The following is a 25,166-nucleotide window of genomic DNA, read 5'->3' on the forward strand; positions in this document are numbered from 1 at the left end:
CAGACTCCCTCAGCTTCTATGTTGGGGGCAGAGGCCCTAATTTGGCATGGTGAAAAGACAGGCTTTGGAGTTAGGCAGACCAGTTTCATCCACTTACTTGTTCTGTGACTTTTGGCAAGTCATATACCCTCTTGGAGCCTCTGTATCCTCATTTGATTAAATGGGATTGAAGGCATCTGATATTATGCTTACTACATAGTAGGCATGTAATAAATGTTAGATTGCACTATTAATACATCTCTTCATCTGTTTATTCATTTAATACTTAAATTTCCTTACTGTTTTGATGTCTTTATATTAAGCAGAGTCCTAAAGAAAGATCCACCTGTTAATATAGCATCTCTTTTGGGAATGAGAAGTAGAGAAGTAATGAGTGTCCCCCCCCCGCCCCCAATTCTGTTACCCTGCCACAATTACTAACTGTTAGGTCTTGGATTCCAGTACATTGGAAAACAGTCATAGTCATTATGAATACATCCTGAGGGAGACTTTCTTAATTGTAAAATTTACCAAGAAGAGCAGAAGAAAGTTGGCTTGTTCTATGTGTAGGAGCAGCTCTGCGCAAAGACTAAGATACTGGGAGGGGAGTTGCTGAGGAATGAGGCTGTAAATAAATGGGTCAGCTTATTCGACATAGAATATTCTAGGAGTTTTTTGGAAGAAAGCTGTAGGAATGAGTTTGTTGTGAACAAAGGATGGCCTTGGGAGTTGGCTGAGACCCGAGGTGAGGTCCTTCCTCTGCAGTTCCCCAGCTGTGTGACCTTGGGTAAGCTGCTGACCTGTCAAATGGGGATGAGACTATATGTCCTTGATTTCTAAGACGCCTCAATTTAATAACACCTTGGAGGAAGTGGTGGGAACATGTCCTCATTAAATTATTCATAACTTGTAGCCAATTGTATGATGTCTCCTGGTTGTAGAAATGTTGATGAGATTTTTTTTAAAGTGCATTTTAGGGGCCGGCCCCATGGCCAAGTGGTTAAGTTCTTGCACTCCTCTTCGGCGGCCTAGGGTTTCGCTGGTTTGAATCCTGGGTGCGGACATGGCACCGCTCGTCAAGCCATGCTGAGGCGGCATCCCACATGCCACAACTAGAAGGACCCACAACTAAAAATACACAGCTGTGTCCCAGGGGGCTTTGGGAGAAAAAGGAAAAATAAAATCTTAAAAAATAAATAAATAAAAGTGCATTTTAGAAGCAAAGTAATATGGTCATACCTATCATCTCAAAGATGTTGGGAGATTAATGAGATAATATATGTTAAGTGCCCATCCAAGTTAGTATTCAGTGAATTGTAGCTATTATTAACAGATGAAAGGACATGAAAAGAAATTTGACTGGAAAACATCTGAAGAAAGAATTTTAAACAACAAGGTCATAATGTGACCAGGATCTGAAATAGAACTAGAATGAGGGAAAAGAAGATGAGATAAAAGTTTAAGTAATGTTATGGAGATAAATGAGTGTGTGTATGAGGAGAAAGTTTTACAGACTAAATTTGTGTGATAACTTTGTGGTATATGTTCCAGTGTGAACAGAGGGAATATGGTGATCGTGGGATAAATTGACTCCTGTGTCATCTTCTGGGCATATTACAGTGTTTGTGAACTTGCTCCTGCATAAGCTGCTAATCACAAAAAATAAAGGGTTGGCTAATTCATAGATAACAAGCAAAGTGTTATGTTTTGTTTTTGTTTTGTTGTGGGGGAGGGGTGGCTGGTTAGGAACTTATCATTAATTTTAGTTGAGTTGCCTGGCCAGGGAATTCCTTGCCTACGTGTCAAACATCTTTATGTTTTGATTAGCGTGATACTGAATTTTTAGCTCTTCTTTCTTTTTTTTCTTTTTTTTTTGCCCCAGGTCCAGCAAGACTATGAACCTCTGTTCCAAATGCTTTGCTGGTAAGTGCAGAAAAAGGGTTTTTAAATTTATTTTTATTTTTCTTCTTTTGGTTGTTTTTAAGAGTATCTAAATCATTTGGCCTTCCTTTGGGTTTATGCATGGGGTTTTGTTTTGTTTTGTTTGTGAAAGCAGTTTCTCCTCACCAAAATGCTTCTGTTGAAACAGGCTTCCCTGAGTGAAATGAAATCTTATATGTACTTGCACCAGACAAACTTTCCTCATGTGTAGTTGTTGACGTACAGTGGAATTGTAAAAACTTGTAATAAGGTAATAATGTTCACCTCTGATCTTGACTTGAACGATTAATGGTGAATGTTGCTTTTACCAATGACAATACAAGAAAAAGAATGTTTTTGTGTTGGAGTCAGGAAGAGAATCATGCTGAAATAGCCCTTTCTAATCCAATACCTCATTGAAATCACCTTGGGTAAGCCACTTAAGCTCTTTGGACCCTTAGATTCATCATTTGTGAAGAGCTTGGGCTTAATGTTTGCCAAGGGCCTTTTCCAGCCCCTAAATGCTGATTGGTTGACTCCTTGAATTATGACTCCTTTATGAAGTTGAAACCTTCCTTTTTTTTTTTTTTTTTTTAAAGCATTTTATATCTAATGATCTCTTATATAAAGTAACTCAGATGTGTTTACCTTTCCTTCTTTATTGGTTCGTTTTGTCAAAGATAAACAAAGTTGAACACTAGTTGAAGTGCTGAGGACAGATTTTAATCAGTGCTACACTGCTGCAGTAGGGAAGAAGGTCTAGGGTGAACTTGTTTGCACAGAGATGACTGGGTGTTTTAAAGAGAGAAGGAAGGGTTAGGGAGGAGTTGCTAGCTTGGCTCAGTAGAATCAGGGAAGTGAGAATTAACAAAGGATTGCTCAATGTAAATAATGATTAGGCGCGCTGTGTCTGTTGGCTCACAGTTATGAGGTTAGGATTCTGTCCCCCTACTAGACCGAGAGACTGAGGCCCTGTCTTTCCTGATGATTACATTTTAAAGAAATGACTTTCGTGTCCTTAAGAAAGACACTCATGAGTTGTAGGAGATACATAAACCTCTCAAAGGGACAGGAGAAGGATTTACAGTTGTAATCGCTTGTCAGTAAATGCTGTAAGATAGGGTGGTCAGGGGCCTGTAGTCAGGTATTGGCTAGAACAAATGTTAAATTCTTTTGCCAGCTGCAAAGGGGTTCCTGGACCCATTGCAACATGAGTGTGCATGCGCTTACCTGTGCTTCCACACACCAACAGGCAGTTCTCAGATTCCAGCAGGGTGTCTGAAATTCAACTCAATTCTGACACTGTCTACCTGGAGATAGAATCAGATTCCACAGGTAAAAGGCTCAGTCCCACAAGACTGCCCTTCACTTTAGATACCAGTCACAAGCTAAAGTTGTTACCTGTGCTTCTACCAACCAGCTGAAAATCGGAGGTTCCCACGACCCCCTCCTTGGGTTCAGTAATTTGTTAGAACAGCTCACTGAACTCAAGAAAATCCATTTTTCTCACTAGATTACTGGTTTATTACAAAGGGTATTAAACGATACAAATCAACAACCAGATGAAGAGATACGTAGGTCGAGGTCCTGAACAAAGGAGCTTCTCTCCTTCTGGAGCTTGGAGCCCAGCAAGGTGGCATGTGGAAGTATTCTGGTTCCTCAACATGGGCACTCCCTGAACAAGGGCCGATGAGCTATCCTTCTGGGTTTTTATGGAAGCTTCATTATGTAGTCATGATTGACTAAGTCATTGGCAATAGATTTGACCCCAAGCCCCCTTCCCCTCCCTGGAAATCAGGTGGTGGGACTGAAAGTTCAATCCTTGGATCACATGACTGATCTTCTTTGGGAAGGGAAAATTCCAAGGGTTTTGGGAGCCGTGATCCAGGAACTGTGGATAAAGACCAAATATATCTGAGAAGTATATTTCAGTTATCCGAATGACCAAATACATATATTTCTTTTTTTTTTTTTGAGGAAGATTAGCCCTGAACTAACTGCTGCCAATCCTCCTCTTTTTGCTGAGGAAGACTGGCCCTGAGCTAACATCTGCTGCCAATCCTCCTCTTTTTGGTGAGGAAGCCTGGCCCTGAGCTAACATCCATGCCCATCTTCCTCTGCTTTATATGTGGGATGCCTTCCACAGCATGGTGTGCCAATCGGTGCCATGTCCACACCTGAGACCCGAGCTGGCGAACCCCGGGCCACCAAAGCAGTGTGTGCGCACTTTAACCGCTCCACCACTGTGCTGGCTTCTATATATTTCTTATAAATCATAATATTGCAGCAGCTTCGAGCTTTCTCAGGCAGGCAGTTTAAGAGGGGCTATGGTTATCCTAGGGATGGAGCCTTGAGCTCTTAGAAACTGTGTTAGTGTTTGTTTAAATCTTTTAATGTTGGGGGAGCAGGGTGGATGAAAGAAGAGCCTGGCTAAAATTTGATGAAGGAGAAAATCTTTGTCAATTATCATCTTTTTGTTATGCTATTTGGGCAAGGAAAGAATCATAGTGTAAGCTTTAGACCTTTACGTTTATGCCTGAACTAGGGGATAGGTGGGAAGGAGTTGAGAGAGTTGAGAGAGTTTGTGTGTTAAAAGTTTGGAATTTGTCAAATACTTTAGATCTTTAAAAGGAAAAAATACTGGTAAGTTTGATTTTTATCGAACTTTTAACAATATCACTGCCATGTTAAATGAGTGTATTCTGCTTTTCTTACTCTGCATATCTACAATTACAGATAGGAAGAAATGCTTCCTCCTTGATGAGAGTTTAACTTTAAAGATAAAAGTAACAGTGAGACAAAGTATATATTAGATTGAAGGACTGTCTCCATAGAGGGCTAGCTCCCCCTTATAATTCAATAGAATGTGGCTTTGGGAGAAGGCCAGGCACCTTTGAGTAAGATTTCTCACATCGGATACTCAGAAGACTGTCTCATGTGCCTAACTAAATATAAAGTTTAGACAATTACCAGTGAAGACAGTTTAACCATGGTCCTTGTGTTTCTTTGGACTTGCTGCACTTTAATTTGCTATGGTTATAATTATTTATCATCTCTTTGACGATCTGTCCATTTACTATTTACACAACTTTGCCATTTTTGCCTTTACAAATAGTAGGAGGATATTTTCAAGTGTGTAAAGAAAATACTGTCTCCTTTCTTCTTTGTCTTTACCCCTACACTGATGATTTCCCCAACATCATTTGAAAGAAAGGACTAATAGCGTCCTGCTTGCTGAGGCAGGATCTGGTGTTCTTTTTAAAATTCAAATGAAAAAAGATCATTGAACTTTAAAGAAGCATTTGTGGACTTTGTTCTTGTATGAAGATAGAAATGCATGGTAGCAGAGGCATGAGATGTGCAAGATAAAGTGAAGTTATTTTGGCCAAAGCCACTGTGATTTTAAATACTCTTTTAAAGTATATGGTAAAGTATACAATGTACTTTCAAAAGATAGAAAAATCTAAAAAATAGCTATTGTGTACCATTAGGTTAGTTAGAGATTGTTCAAGATTCTTTTTCAAAATAAATCTGTGTGGTAAAAAAGTAAGTTTGTTAAAACTTGTTACATAAAATTGAATGAAATTTGTAGAAACATGTTTAAAAGTCTTGTTGAGATAGTAGGGTACTAGGTTAGGAACTGTGGGTGCCAGTTTAAAGTTAACTTGATAACTGTTTGCCTTTGATGAAATATTCTGCCAAATGGTGATGCCCCCCCGCCCCGCCATCACTTCAGGTATTTTCCCTTTTCTTTATAAAAGATTCCTGGGCTGTTTGAGGTCCTTGGAAGGGAATAACAAGAAAACAGAAATGAGTATATGGAAAGTGGGAGTTACTAAAAAACCACTGAATTGTCAGTTGCTGGTAAATTATATAACAAACAATAGTGTTTCTCTGTATTGTTAACAGAATGAGGAATGTCCTGGTCAGCCATTTGCATGTATGTTAGAAGGGTGTCCAACCTGGCTTCCTAAAGGCTCACAGCTCAACCAAAATTCCTCTCTGAAATGGGAGGGGTTTATTTTTATTTTTTGACAACTCTCATCTTGAACCCTGGTTTGGCCTGGCTGAAATTAAGACTATTTGGAGTTTTTTCACAAATGTCTAATGCTTCTTTCTTAGCCTTAAGGTGCCTTTGACCTGAAAGCCTTTTCATCCAAGATATGCCAGGGTCACTAGGACATTTAAAGGAAATATTCTGGGGAAGCACCAGGAAATGATCGACTCTAGTGGTACGATTTGAGGCACAAGGGATTTAAAATGCTCTTCTTGATTCTCTTTGTCTGAGGTTATTATTTATTCTAAAAAAACCCACCACCACACAAACAGGCAAGAGTTAATTTTACTATATTGTATTTTTTTCCATTCCTGTAGTTGTTTGCTATTTTTCTACCTTCCCCATCAGTCCCCCTTTCACATGTTCTGTATTTTTCTTCCTCAAATCACAATTCTGTACATTTGTTTGGAAGTTTGGGTACGTCTCTCTTAAGACTGAGGCTGTTCTGTGAGCAGAAGCCAGAAACACCTGCAGTTTGGGGAAGGATTCTCCCACCTTTGAGGTGATATATCATCCTTCCCAGTCGAGAGTGTTAATTATTTTTATATTATCACTAAAGGAAGGATTTGCTTAACAGATTTGCAGTTTATTTGAAGTTATGGAAAAATGTCTAAACTATTGAAAAGGATGATATTTAAGCACCTGGAACATAAGTTGTTAATTGATCTTGCCACAGATCTTTCCAATTTTTAAAGCTGAGGGGTTTTTTTTGGTCTGGTTTTGACTTTTCTATCTCCTTGATAATATTCTACCTATCATACTATCCTTTTCTTTCATTAAACATTTTTATATGGTTTGTATGACTTTACTGAAAGAATCAGTAAATTGTCTATAATAGAAAGCAACAAAATTTCATGACATGGTATTTATAGTTACATTATGATGATTAAACATTTATTGATTGAAACACTTTTTTGCTGCAGTTTTTCTAACTGGGTATTGTGATTCATTAGTGGATAGAGAAATCAATCGGGTCATGATTAGCATTTTTAAAAAATTGAGTAGAATAGAAAATCAGAGCACACCACAAATATTAAGGGTAAGTATTGTTTTTTAAACCTTTCTTTGACTTACATATATAAATGAAAGTAACATGTAATAAGTTGTGATGTAAATATATATTACTGTGGGGATATCGTTTAAAAAGTTTGAAAACCACTGAATTACAGAAATTCGTTGGAAAGTCATGGAGTTGTTTTGAGGTATCATTTTCTCTGCAAAATAGGGCATATTTCCTTTCTGTCTTTAGACAAGGGGTTAACCAATTGATTTCTTCTGGCCTTTGTCCATTCTGAGCTCTTGACTAGTTGGGATTATATGATTTTCTGTGTGAAAGCATGAACTAAACCTGATTGCTTACTGCTGTTGTTAAAATATATATGAAAAGTTGGGGCCGGCCCCGTGGCTGAGTGGTTAAGTTTGTGCGCTCCGCTGCAGCAGCCCAGGGTTGGGATCCTGGGCGCGGACATGGCGCCACTCGTCAGGCCACGTTGAGGCAGCGTCCCATATGCCACAACTAGAAGCACCTGCAACTAAGATATACAACTATGTACCAGGGCGGATTTGAGGAGAAAAAGCAGAAACAAAAAAAAAAGATTGGCCACAGTTGTTAGCTTAGGTGCCAATCTTTAAAAAAAAAAAAAAATATATATATATATATATATATATATATATATATATGTATGTTTGAAAAGTCAAGCATAGCATCTAAAGGATAGTCCTGCCTCTTACAAAGGTAGAAAGGATACTTAGATACCAATTAGTCTTTGATATTTAGGCGCATCTAATACCTAATTCACAATGACCTGTTGTACTACCATATTGAATCCCAGCTATCATTAAAGCAGTGCTTTTCACAGAATAGTTTTGCTAAATAAAAATATGGATGACAGGAACACCAAACAGAATGGTAAGAGGGGAAGGCAGAATTTTTTAAAGAATTGACTGAAGTAACTCCTTCAGCAATGTGACATTATCTCCACCATCCTTAGAAAAGCCTGCTGTAGGGGATGGAGGAGGGTGGTGAGTAGAAAGTGGCTACAATCTATAGACCATTTTATACTTTATAAGGGAGTGAGCCTGAAGAACTGTCCCAAGGGACAGAAGATTCTTGGAGTAGCACTGATGACAGATGTTTATCAGAACACACACTTAACGTATTCAGTGTAATAAGAACCAGTTGGTCCTGTGGACTTTTGGACATCTGTATGTACTTAATCTTTAGTAATTTTCAGTAATTTCTTAAAAAACCAACACAGAAGTGTCTTATTTATAGACTATGACAAAAGTGCTTCATTGAGAAATCAAAGGAAGCAGTTTCTTTTAAACTGTAGACGTGTTTAAACATATTGTTCCATTTAAGACTTAACATTTGAGAGACTTGCTGTTCTATGATTTATATAAAATTAGATAAGTAAGGGAAAGGTGATTATTCACAGTGTGAGAAGCTTTCTCTTTTTACCTTTTACAGAAGGGTTCCTTTACAAAGGAATACTTTTAATGCATTACTGTGTCAGTTTACAGAAAAGGACAGGACTAGAAGGAAAGTGTAAGGAGTCTCTTGTGAGTTGAGGATTATTAAGTAAAGCATCTGTTAAATTAGAAGCTAATGGTGAAATTAATTTTCTGAAACTTAGTTTCAATGTAACTTTTCAAATATATATTTCTTAGTGGGACAGTAGTTAAGTAAGCTTACCTTTGTTTCATGTTTAACTTCTGTCTTATGCCTCATTATTGGTGAGTAATACTGCAATAAATAAAGCAAATGATCCGTGTTGTATAGGAAACATATTCTAGAATGACTCTAGAGGTAACTGGATACTTAGTTTTGTAGGAATCTGTTTTCAGGTATCTATTCATATGAGTAATCTTAGATGCTGGGTTCTGATATTTATCTTTGGAGAAAATTTTGTTATAATTAACGTATTTCTGTTACTAGCCTTTGTCTTCTGGGAGAAAACTATTAGTTCTGTGTAGTAATTTCATTTTCACTTTTATTATTTCTTGATATTGTCATACAGTTACTGTTTTAAATTCAAAATGGACTTTGGGTAGGTTTTAAGGGATTGAAATAGCTAGTGTTAAAGCAGGATTTTATTTTCCTCATTGCTGCGTACTTTGCAGCCAATTTGAAAATTATCAAGCTTGTTCATTGCTGTCAAAATTTATATCTAAATCCAAAATGATTATTAAATAATACAGTTCCATAAATAATGCTCTTAACCTGCCATTAGTTTGTTTGGGATTTTTTTCACTTTTAAAAATAACATAGGAACATTAGTTAAATGCTGATTGAGAATACTTACAAACAGTATGTGTAGTATCCTGTTTTCAATTAGACTACATGTAATTTATATGTATATAGTTGTATGGGATAAAGCTGGAAGAAGATACATGAAAAATTTGCTTTTGATTGTCCCAGAGTAGGAGTATTTGGGATGGATTTTAATTTATTTTGATTTTGTTTGTCTATAAGTTCAGACTTTTATTATTAATGTAATTGTAAAAATCATAAATTTTAGAAAAGTATATTCTACTTACATCTGACAGACTCCAAAAGTGGTTAGTTTCTTTCTGGAATCAGCAAAAGAAAGTTGGCTGTAGCTTGCAGCATAGGGAGTCTGAATGTTGACATCCAAGGTAAGTGATAATAGCAATGCTAGGTATAGGGTGGACTGGTAGGTAAACCAAAATACGGACATGTTTCTTTTAGGTAGCTTGAGTTTCATAGTGATTTCCAGAACAGGGTAACAGTTTCCCATTTTGTAGCATGTGGATTAAAATGTTTCCTCATGAATTTGTAACTCTTATTGCTTGGAGTTACGCTCTAATCGCTTTTCTGCTTCCATTCCTGGCTAGAAGTTCAGCCTAGAAGCGGCCTGATTCCAGTTACTTTTGAAAGGGAGGAATTGTAGGTTACAGCTGAATTTCGAGGAACATAGTGAATTTGAAAATTTTAAGCACTTCTTGTTATGCATGTTTCTTTTTAGAAATTATGGGAACCCTGTACCCATCGGTAAAATAGTATAAAACAAAATACCTACTTCCAATGAGTCAGTTTATAGTGTGGTGAGGTTTGGGGAGGGTAGTGGAATCTGTGTGCTTGTCATACCTTGATTTTTCAGATCATGTTTTACCAGAAGAAAGGCAGCTGCTGCTCTTAAAATGGAGCATTTGAATACGGCATTTCTGTATTTTTTGGGGGGGAGGAGGCGGGTGAGATTAGCCCTGAGCTAACATCCACTGCCAATCCTCTTCTTTTTGCTGAGGAAGGCCAGCCCTGAGCTAACATCCGTGCCCATCTTCCTCTACTTTATATGTGGGACGCCTACCACAGCATGGCTTGCCAAGCGGTACCATGTCCACACCAGGATCCAAACTGGTGAACCCTGGGCTGCTGAAGTGGAATGTGCGCACTTAACCGCTGTGCCACCAGGCTGGCCCCATTTCTGTCTTTTTAATTCTCCTGATTACTATTGTATACTCTTGGATTTCTTTAAAGCTAAAAGTCCAAGAAAGATTTCTCGAGTATAACACACACATTGGTCTTGTATTTGTTAAAAAGAGACAGATCAGCTCATTGGAGAGCAGCCGTTATGTGTCCTTTGGTGGGTATCTGTCTGATGTGGGTGTCTGAAATTCAGAATATTATAGAGAGCAGTATAATAATCGTCCACAAGCCAACCAAGCATAACAAATCCTAACATTTTGTCCCCTTTTATTCTTGCTTTATAACATGTTTTAAAAGAGAACTAAAATCTCATAGATAGTTTTCTTTTCCTTTTTTAAAGATTTTGATGGCTTCTTCGTTTTTTTTTTTTTAAAAAAAGATTGGCACCTGAGCTGTTGCCAGTCTTCTTTTTCTTCTTCTTCTTCCCCCCAAAGTCCCCCAGTACATAGTTGAATATTCTAGTTGTAGGTCCTTCTGGTTGTACTATGTGGGACACCGCCTCAGCATGGCTTGATGAGTGGTGTCATGTCCGGGCCAAGATCTGAAGTGGTGAAACCCTGGGCTGCTGAAGTGGAATGCATGAATTTAACCACTTGGCCACAGAGCTGGCCTTTCTTTTTCTTTTTTTTTTTTTGTGAGGAACATTGGCCTTGAACTAACATCCATTGCCAGTCTTTCTCTCTCTCTCTTTTTTTGCTTGAGGAAATTGCTCCTGAGCTAACATGTGTGACGGTCTTCCTCTATTTTGTATGTGGGACACCTCCACAGCATGGCTTGATGAGTGGTTTGTAGGTCTGTGGCAGGGATCCGAATCTGTGAACTCCAGGCCACTGAAGTGGAGCGTGTGAACTTAACCACTACACCACCAGGCAGGCCCCTCATAGATATTTTCTTTTACCCCAGTCATTCTCTTTGCACCTCAGAGATGAGCACTATCCTTCTTATCCTTGTATTTATAGTTTTTATTATGAATGGTATTTATATAAACAATATATGATTCTCTTTTAAAAATGTGTAAGTGGTGTATTGCACCAGTCATTCTACAGCTTTTTAAAAATGCTTTTAGAAACCAATCATGTTGACACATGTTGGTCTAGTTCATTTTAACTGTTACAGTATTCTATTATAATTAATGTCCTGATTTACCTGAAACAGTCTCGGTTTATGCTTTTTGTGCCAGTGAAATTAATAACATTCCTTTGTATTCCTCAAAGTGTTCCAGTTTGGTTGATAAATTATTGGTCACCCTCATTGTACTATGCCCCAATTTATCTATCCCCTGTTGATGGATGTATAAGTTGTTTTCAGCTACTGTTTTGATACCACAATTGCAAACACACGTTTTCTCTATTTGTTTGTGGTTTTTTTTCTAACACTTGCTTTTGAATACGGTAAGACTTTCTGTATTAGAAACCCTATTCTTTGTGGTGTAGCTTCCTTGCTGTCAAATGAAAGCAGGACAAGGGCAGCAGGTCCTTAACTGATTAGCACAGCTGAACTCTCGTAACCCTTTTTGACCTCTTAGTCTGTAGCAGTTTGCTGTCTCACTAATAAGCATTCTTAAATTGTGTAGTTAATTACTATGCTAGTCAAGATAAATGAAGCAATGTATAGAAGATAATATTGTTATGGAAATTTTATCAAAAAAATAATTGTTGCGTTACTATTGGGAAACAAAATGGTCAGTGATATAAGTAGCAGAAAGGTAGCTTCTTTTAGGCCTTAAGAGGAAACATTATGCAAATTTGTCATTCTTTTAGGAGAAATGAAAGAAATTTAATAGTCATTGGGTCTTTTAAGATATTTTGGCTCCATCATTTGGCTTTATTTCTGCCCATGTTGGTCTAAAGCTGTGGTCTCTATATAATGGTGCCCAGGATTATCTATTGAGGTGTAGAGAGAAAGTGTTAGAATTTTTACTTTTATTTATTTGTAGCATGCTTCATATAGTGTTGATTTTTACAATGTATATAGTCTTATTGGTATTACTTTCTTAGAGTTGCCAAACAAACTTGGTAGCTTAAAACAACAGAAGTTTATTGTCTCACACAGTTATAGAGGCCAGAAGTCTGAAATCAAGGTGTCAACAAGCAGAGTTGGTTCTTTCTGGAGGCTCTAAAAGAGAGTCCATTCCATGCCTCTCCTGTTCTCTGGTGGCTGCCAGCAATCCTTGGCATTCCTTGGCCTGTAGACACATTATTCGAGTCTCTACCTTCATCTTTACATGGCCTTCTCTCCTGTGTGTGTCTTTCTTTTCCAAGGACAAGTGTCACTGGATTTAGAGCTCACCCTTATGTAGGATGATCTTATCTTAAAACCCTTAATTATATTTGCAAAGGTCCTTTTTCCAAATAAGATTTCATTCACAGGTTCCAGGTGGAGAGAGAGAGATATATCTTTTGGGGAGGGGGAGTTGTTAGGGGAGGTGAGGAGGAGTTGTACCAGGAATATATAACTATTTTTAAAACAAATAGATGTGTAAGAGGTATGTGCTCAAATTTTATCCTGATGATATGCTTCTATCAAAGAAGCTTGGAGACCTCTAGTTCTGAGACCTGCTGGGGTTAGATGTGGTTGGCCCCTTTTCATGTAATAAGGCAACCCTGTATGACATGAAAAGTGATAGAAGAATTAACTGCTAATATTTCATATGTTTCATGTTCTTAGTAGTCTAATGCAAACTAAATCGGAATGATCAGATTTAGGTTTAAGGGCTTCCTTTTAGGCTTGGCAGGAATACGCATAGATAGACTCAGGAAAGCACCACAAGACTTTTTTTGGGCCTCAGTGGCCTTGACTCCACTATGCTACAGATACTTAGACTAATTCTTGATCTGGCTCTCCCTTTGTGCTTGAATTAGAGGGTTACAATGAGGTTGCTTTTTGACACTTTTCCTGGTTCTAACCCCCTTGCGCTTGACTATTAGTCCACAGTAGGGATGATGGGTAGAATAACAGGGCATTATTTTCAGGCAATTAATGTCTAACTAAAATATGATCTTTAACAATACAAAATTTTATAGCATTTAAAAGCTCTACTGCCCAGCTGGTTCTTAGTGTGTAAGGTAGAAGTAACTATGTTAACAATCTTAACTATTACTAAAGGTTTGTTTTAAATTTCTTAATTTACTTTTAGACTAAATATTGAATATAGAGAAGAAAAAAATACCTTTATCTAAGACTTCTGGTTTGGAGGAAAATAACAAGGGTATGTAATCTTAAAAGGGGAATGCTAAAAAAAGGGATGCTTAAAATAGAAGTAGAAAAAGAATTACTCTTTGTGAAATAAGATGGAAGAAGGGCATGGACAATTATATCTATGTTTTTAAAAAGGCAGTAAAATCCTGAGATTAAGCAATTGCATTAGTAACTAAGATTTCTGCATTGCTTTTATGTTATAAAGCCATTTTGCACAATATCACCTCATTTGATCCTTACAACTTTGGTGATTTTGTATCTCCATATTACAGATAGGGAAACTTCAGCTCAAATGGATTAAATAATGTTCCCAAGATTAAGTAAAATTTAAAGCGAACCGGCCTCGGTAGCAGAGCACATGAACTTAACCACTGCATCACTGGACTGGCCTCTCCCACTATTCATTTTTGATAGTAGTGAAGGTAGTAGGTTTAGATGGGTTTGTACTGTAAAAACCCTGTGAGGATGTAGCAGTAACATTGTTTTGCCTTTGAGTGGAGGTTATGGGTATACACTTTTCCTGTTCTTTTTTCTTTTAGTTCAGATGCAGTTTGTCTTTAGAGCTCCACGGAAAATCAAGAGAAACAGTGCTGGAAGCTTCACAGAGTAACAAATTTGGGAAAAGATTGCATATGTGGTGGGGGGAGTGTTTTTATCTAACTCATTTTCTATTTTGGGGGTGAGATCATTTCTTAACATCTTTCCTGTTAGTGTTCATGTAACTTTTAGCTTATTAACCTTGCTCCCTGCACTGCATAGTGAAACACCATTTCTAATGTAGTCTCCTGTGTTTAGTTTCACAGAAGAATTTTAAAAAAATGTTTGGAGGTGTGATTTAATTGCAGGGCTGTTTGCACATTGTCAGTGTAAAGGCAAAGATGAGTTTCATATTTAGACAGTGCAACCTGCAGATTTCATTTGTTAAACCTTATTGTTGGTATTTCCATTCTCTATGTGTTCATAATAGTGTTGAAAAGAAGTCATGTTTTGTTGCATCCATATTTAGCAATTTGGTTGAGTTATGGAAAAGCCTGTCTTCTGCCTTGTGTATTTGCTCATTTGGAAACCTTGTGTAGTTTATAGAGACACTAGTGATTTGTTCCCCAGCCTCCCTGTGGATTTTGTTCCACATTGCAATCTAATTCTACCGCCCTGTCCCATACTCCTGTGCTGTTAATTTGTACATTTCGATGCAGTTTGTTTCATCGTGTGTTTTTGTAATCCAAACTGAATGTAACGAGCTATGTGCTTTAGGGACCTGGCTTTGCCTTGCCAATTAGAACAAAGTGGTTACTGAGAAAGAGTATGTTTTAAATAAAACATGGCACCTCTGAGTAGGACTGACGTTCATTTGGGAGTAAAAGAGATGGTTTTAACTCTTTGTTTCACAAAAAAGAGCCATTACTAAAGATCAGCACTTTTGGAGGGAAAGAAGGGTAAAGATTTACCTCTATAAAATATGGTTATATAAATTTCTTCATGGACTAACTAAATTTAAAAGTTTGTCATTTCACATCTACTTTTTTCTTTATGATTGAGACTTGTATTAGCAAAATTCTCTATATTCCTAAGTATTTAACCAATGGCTGCTGCAGTTTTTAAATTTTGAACTATTCATGCTTAGGAAGGTAAGTGCATTTAAAACTGTAGCTATATTAGCCTCTTTATTTTTCTAATATGTCAAGCCAAGTTTTCAGTGTAATAGAGAATCCTCAAAAGATACTTGAATTATGAGGAAGAATGTAAGAGGTTGCCATAGCATGTGGATAGTAATAAAATTTTGAGCCATCCATGACTTAAGAGTGTTTGGAATTTTAGCAGTACTTTCATCAAACATTTAAAGGATGGATGTTTTTGACTAGATCTTCGTAGGCTGACAGTTTACTAATTCACCCCATAGAACCCTCATAAATTGGCTCCAGTATTGCATTTGTATCTACACTAAAAATAATAGAATTCCATTTTTAGCTGATATGTCAGATAAACTCTAGAATTCAACATTGGCACGTGGAAAGCATGAAGTTGCTTATGTTTTTTCTGTTTCCATAGGAGTTATATTGAAGGGTAAAATAGGACTTTTGTCAAAAGCTTTAAAGTAAAGACTCCAAGAGGGAAGTTAGATATCTAAAAACTTGATAATGGGTTTAGACAAAATTTATTTACCTATACAAGCAGGAAAGAACAAGAGGAATGCATTTCTATGGAACAATTCAAGTAAAATGTATGTAGATGTACCCTGTTGAAAAAAATTGTTTCTGGAAAAATGAGCTTTGTACTAGAAGAAGCTACTTTAATTGGACTAAATTAAACTAAGCCTAGACATTTCTAACACTGTCCTGTGAAAGTTCAAACAATTTTCTGAGTAAAAATAATTAAGGCTTAAACTTATTGCTACCTTCTGCTTAACACTGTTCTAACTTGTGGCTGAACTAACAGGCCAGGACAGTTAACTTTGAAAATACTCTCAGCATCTTCAGAAATCATTAAATTTGCCAGCTTTTCATAAAGTGACAGTGATTTTTTTTTGACTTGTATAGTTTAAGATCCAGCAGCTGTTAATCTCCATGCTTGAAGCACAGATTAATGTCTGGAAGAGTCTCTCTCAAATATTCGTTTAACACAGGTTCTAGACTTCCACTGGCAACTGAAAATTAGATTGTTCATTTCCTCGATGCCTGTTCAGTTACTCAGTGCACGTCATGTTTTGTAACACTGTTTTTAGGAAGTTTAGAAGTGTTAAAACCCATTAATTCTGTGATATTGGGAATTGATGATAATAGAATATTTGGTTGGAAGGAGTCTTAGAGCCTGTCCTATCCAAAATACCAGTGCGTGTTCCAAATGTCTACTGAACTAATTTCAAAATAAACTGAGGTGGTGGGAGTAAAGTGGCTTGTTTTTTCATCTTTTATGTGTATCTTTCAATCTCAGTTTCCTTTTTTCCTTCCAGTGTAACTGTGCCCTTAGTGATCTTGAAGATAGGACTAGAAAGAAATCTGTAACAAAGTGGCAGCAGCACTTTTATTTGAGGGTACTTTTAAGGGATTGTATGCATTTTTCTGTTTACTATCTGTTAATTCATTTGCTGATTGTTTTGCAAAGTTATGAAATTTATTGTTTGGTAGAGTTGGTACAGTTGACAACTTTATGTGTTTGTGTTCATGTGCACACATGTATCCTTTAAGATATATTGATTACAATTTTTTAACCTTAAAAATTTTCTTAAATATGAGGCTTGCATTATATATGAGATTTTATCCTGTATGGCAATTAGAGAATCATTAAAATGTCGTTAAAATATTTTCTACATCATTAGTGCCTTCAAGAAATCCCCCTGAGCTTGACAAAAGTCTTTATTATAGCTTTTTTTTTTGTTTTCCAGTCCAAGGTAAAGTGTTTCATGTCCTAAGATATATACCCTCTGGGAATGGACCTTTTTTATGGTGTCCTTCTATCAAGTAGTCTGGGTTTTCTAAGAATCACAAACCAGACAAAATTCTCTCAAAATCCTTAAAAGGCCCTCCACAGGAGGAGCCTAAAGACAAGAAGAGAAAAAACTTTATATGCTTCCCTCAAGCCAAAAATCTGTCTTCATTGAAAGGCAAGTAAAAAGTGATAAATTCGCTTTTCTTTCGGGATGACTAAGGTCTTCTGTCTTGGCCTACAGTGGCTGTCGCATAGAGTGGTGCCACTTAATAGCTTGTGTAGCAGTTTAAGAACTAAGGGAATGGCAGCACTGGATACTTACTACTTTGGCTTTTGAGAAGTTGGGCGAAACTACGTAGTATCTAGAAAAATAGCAAGTGAAGCAGATAATTTTAGACAATGGGAAATTTTGCATTGAAACATCACTGACGTAGTCTTACTTTAGTTAGCAGTGGTAATCACTTATTTTTGGACATGCCAAGTGATATAATCTTTATAAAACAAAAATGAATGTCTTGCCTACAACACTTTTTTATATAGTTGTCATATAAAATATCTGACTTTGTTTTAAGCAGGCTTTTTTCTTTTTTGTTGTTAATATTCTGAGTGTGTGAATAGCATAGCTCTTGCTTAAGTGCTTGTGAGACACCTGGACACTTGAAGCACTTCTGGTTATCAGTCCTTGTTAAAATTCTGTGGGTGACTCTAGTTGCATCATAAATCAAAATTCAGAGAACCAGCCGCACCCTAGTATCAGAGTGATGTTTTTGATATCTCGAAGTACTGGTGTGCTTTTCTGTTTAGCGGTTGCCTTGAAAGGCTGTCTGGGAGCTCTTTGTGAGTTTTAAATGGAAATAAATGCAGGGTATTCAGAGCAGAGATTCAGAGTGAGAGAATGGAGGGGAACATAAAGGCATACAACAAGCATTTCTTTTTTAAACTGCAACCAAGGGAACCTTTTCAAAGTATATTGTAAAGGTCAGATTTCATGTATTTCCTACTTGAGTTCTGTGTGACTGGAGGCTGTTTCGCTTCTGATTTATAAGATATTTACCGTGACTCAGTATTTTGTGAACACCTAACATTGTTAGTACTTTTGTCTTTTGTATGACCCCACCCTTAAAATAGAAAACCAAGACCCGGTCTGTGTTTACAGAAGGCCTTCCTTATAGACCTTTGCTGCACAACATGAAAGAGCACCAGCCTTAGACGAAAAATAATTGTTTGGACTTTTCAAAAACAAAAGTAGTTTTTTTTCCTTTCTTTGTATACATTGTAAAGAACCAAGATAGGCTTTCTCAATAGTTTAACATTGTGGCTTATTATTTTTATTCTTTTGTGCCCTGATCATGGTTGAGAGAGAGGAATATTAATTTTTCTTAACTAGTATCTCTTGTTAACCTTAAAAATGAAATAACCAGTTATTTTACCAGCAAAATGAGTTTATTTAGGAATGGCAGAGAATTGCAATTCAGGACAGGCAAGCTATGCTGAAACAGGCAAGTCCAGGGAACAAAGGAGAGGAGCTTACCTTTATAGAGGGGTGGTTTTGAACGAAAGTTCATTCGAGGAGGAGGAGAGGTCAGAGTGGTGACAGCTTCTCATTAAGTGAACTGCGGGTGGTTCTCATTGGCTGGGTTGTTCCTGGGCCAGGAGGAAAAGCTTCCTTCCTCTTGCTGGGGTGTATAAGACGTTTCTTCCTCTTATGGTCACCCAAGACACAGCAAGTGGTAGTGCATGAGTGCTCCCCCATAGGGCTTCTTAACCCCATTTTAAGTGAGATTTTCTTTATTTTCACACTCTTAAATTCACTTGTGCTTTAATTTCTCACAGCGTTATCAAGGAATTGGGTTTTACTGCTTTGGAAACTAGTTTAAAAAATTTTGCTGCAACGTGGATGAACCTCGAGGAAATTGTGCGAAGTGAAGTAAACCAATCGCAAAAGAATCGTCAGTTAACTATGCTTCCACTTATATGACCGTCTAGAGTGGTCAAATTCTTAGGGAAAGAAAGTAGAATGGTGGTTCCCAGAGGCTCGGGCTTGGGGAGAAAGGGAAGTTCTGGAGGTGGATGGTGGTGATTGTACAACAGTGTGAGTGCACATAAGGGCACTGAAGTGTCACTTAAAGATGGTTGAGATGGTAAATTTGATGTTCTGTGTATTTTACAGCAATTAAAAATAATGATTAAACGAAGTGTTTAATTTTGGATTTTGAATGCAATTTTGTTTTCCATGTTTGCCAAGAATCAATCTTTGTTCAGCTTTCTTTTAAAAATCCATTGTTAACAGAAGGTTAAATGTGAATATTCCTTCTTGTTCTGTGTAACCAATAAACTAGTCATCTTCAGTAGAGGAGAATAAAAACTAAAAATATTTACAAAAATAAGTAAAAATGGGAATTGAAAACAATTTCTTTTTCCTGTTTTAATTATCTGTTTAAATGATGCCATGATAAGCATTGTGTATAATTATCAGAGAAAGTGTAATGGCTTTGACTTTGGGCAAGCTACTTAACCTGGACTATCAGTTAACTTATTTGTAAAATGGGGATCATTATACCTCCCTCACTAGGAGTCAAATGATATACATGAAATCTCTTTTAAAAGTATTTATTTTGTCAAAGTACTATATGCACATAGTTTAAACAGTCAAAATATTACATGTAACAAAACGCCCCTCCCCTTCGTAGTCCCTCCAGTTTTCCCCAGAAGCAGCTGCTTTCAGTTCTTTTTGTTGTTTCTTCTAAATTTATACTCTCCTTATTTATGATTAAAGTACGTATATTGCTACTTTTTTGATTGATCACTTTTAGATATTTTTTAGTTTTTGTTATGATATGATACATAAAATGGTTGCGTTCTTATACCATCATGTCTTATCCCTTCCTCCCAAAATATATTTATGGTGCAATTTGTGGTTAATTTTTCACTATTTACATTATTATGGATACATAAATATTATATCTATGGGGCGTTTTAGTATACTGTGGTATTTCATTTTCTTTTTTCCCTTCCTGGGTATTTTCCAGAGATATTTCTGTTACTTCTATTTTTTTTATTTTTTTATTAATGTTATGATAGATTACAACCTTGTGAGATTTCAGTTGTACATTTTTGTTAGTCATGTTGTGGGTACACCACTTCCCCCTTTGTGCCCTCCCCCCACCCCCCCTTTTCCCTGGTAACCACCGATCAGATCTCCTTATCAATATACTAACTTCCACCTATGAGTGGAGTCATATAGAGTTCGTCTTTCTCTGACTGGCTTATTTCGCTTAACATAATACCCTCGAGGTCCATCCACGTTGCTGTGAATGGGCCAATTTTGTCTTTTTTTATGGCTGAGTAGTATTCCATTGTGTATGTATACCACATCTTCTTTATCCAATCATCAGTTTCTGGGCATGTAGGTTGGTTCCACGTCTTGGCTATTGTAAATAATGCAGCGATGAACATAGGGGTGCAACGGACTCTTGAGATTTCTGATTTCAGGTTCTTAGGATAGATACCCAGTAATGGGATGGCTGGGTCATAGGGTATTTCTATTTTTAACTTTTTGAGAAATCTCCATACTGTTTTCCATAGTGGCTGTACCAGTTTGCATTCCCACCAACAGTGTATGAGGGTTCCTTTTTCTCCACAACCTCTCCAACATTTGTCGCTCTTGGTTTTGGATGTTTTTGCCAATCTAACGGGTGTAAGGTGATATCTTAGTGTAGTTTTGATTTGCATTTCCCTGATGATTAGCGATGATGAACATCTTTTCATGTGTCTATTGGCCATATTCATATCTTCTTTTGAGAAATGTCTGTTCATGTCCTCTGCCCATTTTTTGATCGGGTTGTTTGTTTTTTTGTTGTTAAGCAGTGTGAGTTCTTTGTATATTATGGAGATTAACCCTTTGTCGGATAAGTGGCTTGTAAATATTTTTTCCCAATTAGTGAGCTGTTTTTTTGTTTCAATCCTGTTTTCCCTTGCCTTGAAGAAGCTCTTTAGTCTGATGAAGTCCCATTTGTTTATTCTTTCTATTGTTTCCCTCAACTGAGGAGTTATAGTGTCCGAAAAGATTCTTTTGAAACTGATGTCAAAGAGTGTACTGCCTATATTCTCTTCCAAAAGACTTATTGTCTCAGGCCTAATCTTTAGGTCTTTGATCCGTTTTGAGTTTATTTTGGTGTGTGGTGAAAAAGAATGGTCAATTTTCAGTCTTTTGCACGTGGCTGTCCAGTTTTCCCAGCACCATTTGTTGAAGAGACTTTCTTTTCTCCATTGTAGGCCCTCTGCTCCTTTGTCGAAGATTAGCTGTCCATAGATGTGTGGTTTTATCTCTGGGCTTTCTATTCTGTTCCACTGATCTGTGGACCTGTTTTTGTACCAGTACCATGCTGTTTTGATCACTGTAGCTTTGTAGTATGTTTTGAAATCGGGGCTTGTGATTCCGCCGGCTTTGTTTTTCTTGCTCAGGATTGCTTTAGCAATTCGGGGTCTTTTGTTGCCCCATATGAATTTTAGGATTGTTTGTTCAATTTCTGTGAAGAATGTTCTTGGGATTCTGATTGGGATAGCATTGAATCTGTAGATTGCTTTAGGTAGTATGGACATTTTACAGCCAACATCATACTCAATGGACAAAAACTGAAAGCCATCCCTCTGAGGACAGGAACAAGACAAGGGTGCCCACTTTCACCACTCCTATTCAACATAGTACTGGAGGTGCTGGCCAGAGCAATTTGGCAGGAAAAAGAGATAAAAGGAATCCAAATAGGTAATGAAAAAGTAAAACTCTCGCTGTTTGCAGACGACATGATCTTATATATAGAAAACCCCAAAGAATCCATAGAAAAACTATTAGAAATAATCAACAACTACAGCAAAGTAGCAGTGTATAAAATTAACGTGCATAAATCAGTAGCATTTCTATACACTAACAATGAACTAACAGAAAAAGAACTCAAGAACTCAATCCCATTCACAATCGCAACGAAAAGAATAAAATACCTTGGGATAAACTTAACCAAGGAAGTGAAGGATCTATACAATGAAAACTACAAGACTTTCTTGAAAGAAATTGACGACGACATTAAGAGATGGAAAGACATTCCATGCACATGGATTGGAAGAATAAACATAGTTAAAATGTCCATACTACCTAAAGCAATCTGTTACTTCTATTTTAATTCTCTTGTATTCATAAAATATATTTTGTGTGATTTTAGTTCTTTTATACTTATTAAGACTTGTTTTATGGCCTAAAATATCATTTGTCTTAGTAAATGTTTTATGTGCGCTTGAAAAGAATGTTTAGGATTTTTATATGTTAATTATAAATTCATCCCTTTAGTATTATGAAGTGACTGTCTTTATCCTAGTTAGTAATATTTGTTCTGAAATCTGCTTTGGGGTTAATTTAGCCACTCCAGCTTTCTTTCAGTTAGCGTTAGCATAGTGTGTTTTTTTCTATTCTTTACTTTTAACCTGTTTGTGTCTTTATATTTAAAATGCGTTTCTTGCAGGAAGCATATAGTTGGGTCTTACTGTATCAACTGTGACAGTCTCTACATCTTAATTGGGGTATTTAGACCATTTATATTTATTGTGATTATTGATATGATTAGGTTTAAATCTATTGTATTTTATCTATTAAAGGTCATTTTATGACTTGTTTCCTGTTTATACCGTTTATTCTTTGCTTTTCTTTTCCTGCTTTCTTTTGGGTGAATTGAACATTTTTAATGATTCTAATATATCTCCTTTGTCGACTTATTTTTATTTTAGTTCTTACTTTAGTGTGTATCATATACACACTTCTCTCAGTTTGCTTTCAAGTGATATTATATTACTTCATTTATAGTATGAAAACCTTATAATAGCATACTTTGATTTCTTTCATTCCAACCCTTGTGCTGTTGTCATACATTTTACTTTTGCTTATTTTATAAAACCTTTACTACATTATTAGTATTTTTGTTTCAGTAGTAAATTGCCTTTTAGAGAGACTCACTTAAGAAAAAAATCTTATATATTTGCAGTGTAATAAGTGTTGCCACTGCTTTTGACATTTCTCTTTATAGATTTATATTGCTATTTGGTATTATTTTCATTTTGTCTGAAGGATGTTCTTTAACATTTCTTACAGTGGGAGGCTATTAGTGATGAATCCTTTCAGTTTTTATAACTTTAGAGAAAAAAAATCTCCATTTGGCCTTTGTTTTGAAGATATTTTCACTGGGTATGGAATTCTAGGTGGCTTTTCTTTTTTTTTTTTCTTATTTCACAGATTTTGTTTCACTGTCTTGTTACTTGCATTATTTGTGATTATAAATCTGTTGTCCTCATTTTAGTTCCTCAATATATAACATGTCTTTTTTCCTCTGGCTTCTTTAAATATGTTTCTCTTTATGGCTGATTATGATATGCCTTAGTGTGATTTTGTACATTTCTTATGCTTGGGGTTCAGTGAGATTCTTGGACCTGTGGGTTTATAAGCTTCATTAAATATAAAAACCTTTTGGCCATTATTTCTTCAAATATTTTTTCACACCCCTCACCCCTTTTGCAGATTCCAGTTATACACATTTCAGGTCACTTGAAGTTATCCCACAGCTAAATTATACTTTTATTGCACCCCCCCGCCCCCCCCTCCCAGTTTCTCTGTTTTATTTTATGTATTTTCTATTGTTAGGTCTTCACATTCACTAATTTTTTCTAATTTCTGATATACCACTAATCACATCCCATATATTTTTCATCTCAGACATTACAGTTTTCATCTCCAGAAGTTCAGTTTGGGTCTTTTATATCTTCGGTGTCTCCTATCTTAACTTTTTGAGCATACAAAATATAGTTATTCCATATGTTTTAGTATGCTTGTCTGCCAGTTACAATATCTATCAGTTCTTGATCAGTTTTTTTTAAATTTAAAGATTGGCACCTGAGCTAATATCTATTGCCAATCTCCTTTTTTCCCCTCCTTCTTCTTCTCCCCAAAGCCCCCCAGTACATAGTTGTATATCCTAATTGTAGGTCCTTCTGGTTGTGCTGTGTGGGATGCTGCCTCAGCATGGCCTGATGAGCAGTGCTATGTCCGTGCCCAGGATCCAAACTGGCGAAACTTCAGGCCACTGAAGCGGAGCACACAACTTAACCACTCGGCTGTGGGGCAGCCCTGATCAGTTTTGATCAATTGATTTTTCTCCTGATTTTGAATCATATTTTTCCTGCTTCTTTGCATACTCCATTACTTTTTGATTTGATGTCGATATCGTATTTTATCCTTGTTGGACGTTGGATATTTTTGTGTTACTATAAACCTTCCTTTGCTTTATTCTGGGGTGCCATTAAGTTACTTGGAAACACTTTGATCTTTTGTGGTCTTGATTCTAAGATTTGTTAGTCAGCCCTGGAGAAATTCATGATTCTACACAATTGAAGCAAGACACTTTTGTGTGCTCAGCCCAATTTTTCATGAATTATGAAGTCTTTGTCTTTTTTTGGTAGGAGCAGGTGCTTTTTCTGGTCCTGTGTGAGCACGAGGCATTGTTCCCTCTAACCCTTTTGGGTGGTTCTTAGCCTCAGGTTCTTTTCTCGCACACATCAGACCATCAGTACTCAGCTGAACACTCAGAAGGGACCCTCTGCAGTCTCCTGTGTTTTCTTTCCTCCAGTACTGTGTCTTGCACACTCTTTCTGTCTTGGTCTCTGTGGACTCCGAGTTCTGTATCTTCAGTTCTGAGAGTTTGCTGGCTTTACTTGGATTTATCCACCTCATCAGTTTCCCGTCATTGTCCATCCTTTGTGTCTGATATCTAATGTCTTGAAAAGTGTTGCATATATTTTGCCTGTTTTTGGATTGTTTCAGGTGAGCACGTAAATCTAGTCCCTCTTTCTCCATCTCAGCTAGAAGCAAAAGTTCTCTAGATAATATTTATAAAATTAATAGGAAAGGCTAAAGGATTTGTTTAGTTCCAAGAGATAATCTCAAATGAGTCAAAGATTGGTTGCTTTGGGGGGACTTTTCTGCTGTCTTGTGAGTTTATGCTTTTGCTGTATTGATATGTGTGCCATTCATTTCTGTTGCACTAAGCAGAAACGCATTGTTTTGGGACTCCTAAGAAGTTGAAGATCCCCAGAGTAGAA

At 36.7% G+C, this 25,166-nt stretch overlaps 1 protein-coding gene across 2 annotated transcripts in view; it reads left to right on the forward strand.

Moving 5' to 3' along the window:
- Nucleotides 1-25,166, forward strand: part of ZFAND3 (zinc finger AN1-type containing 3) — a 311,278-nt gene that overhangs the window by 100,378 nt on the left and 185,734 nt on the right. For both annotated transcript variants that reach the window (XM_070586016.1, XM_070586018.1), the window contains exon 2: nucleotides 1,862-1,902. In XM_070586016.1, coding sequence (XP_070442117.1) covers nucleotides 1,862-1,902 — 41 coding nt within the window. The remainder of the gene's footprint in view (nucleotides 1-1,861; nucleotides 1,903-25,166) is intronic.

Source organism: Equus przewalskii, chromosome 19 (genome assembly GCF_037783145.1).
Source record: "Equus przewalskii isolate Varuska chromosome 19, EquPr2, whole genome shotgun sequence".
Taxonomy (NCBI): Eukaryota; Metazoa; Chordata; class Mammalia; order Perissodactyla; family Equidae; genus Equus; species Equus przewalskii.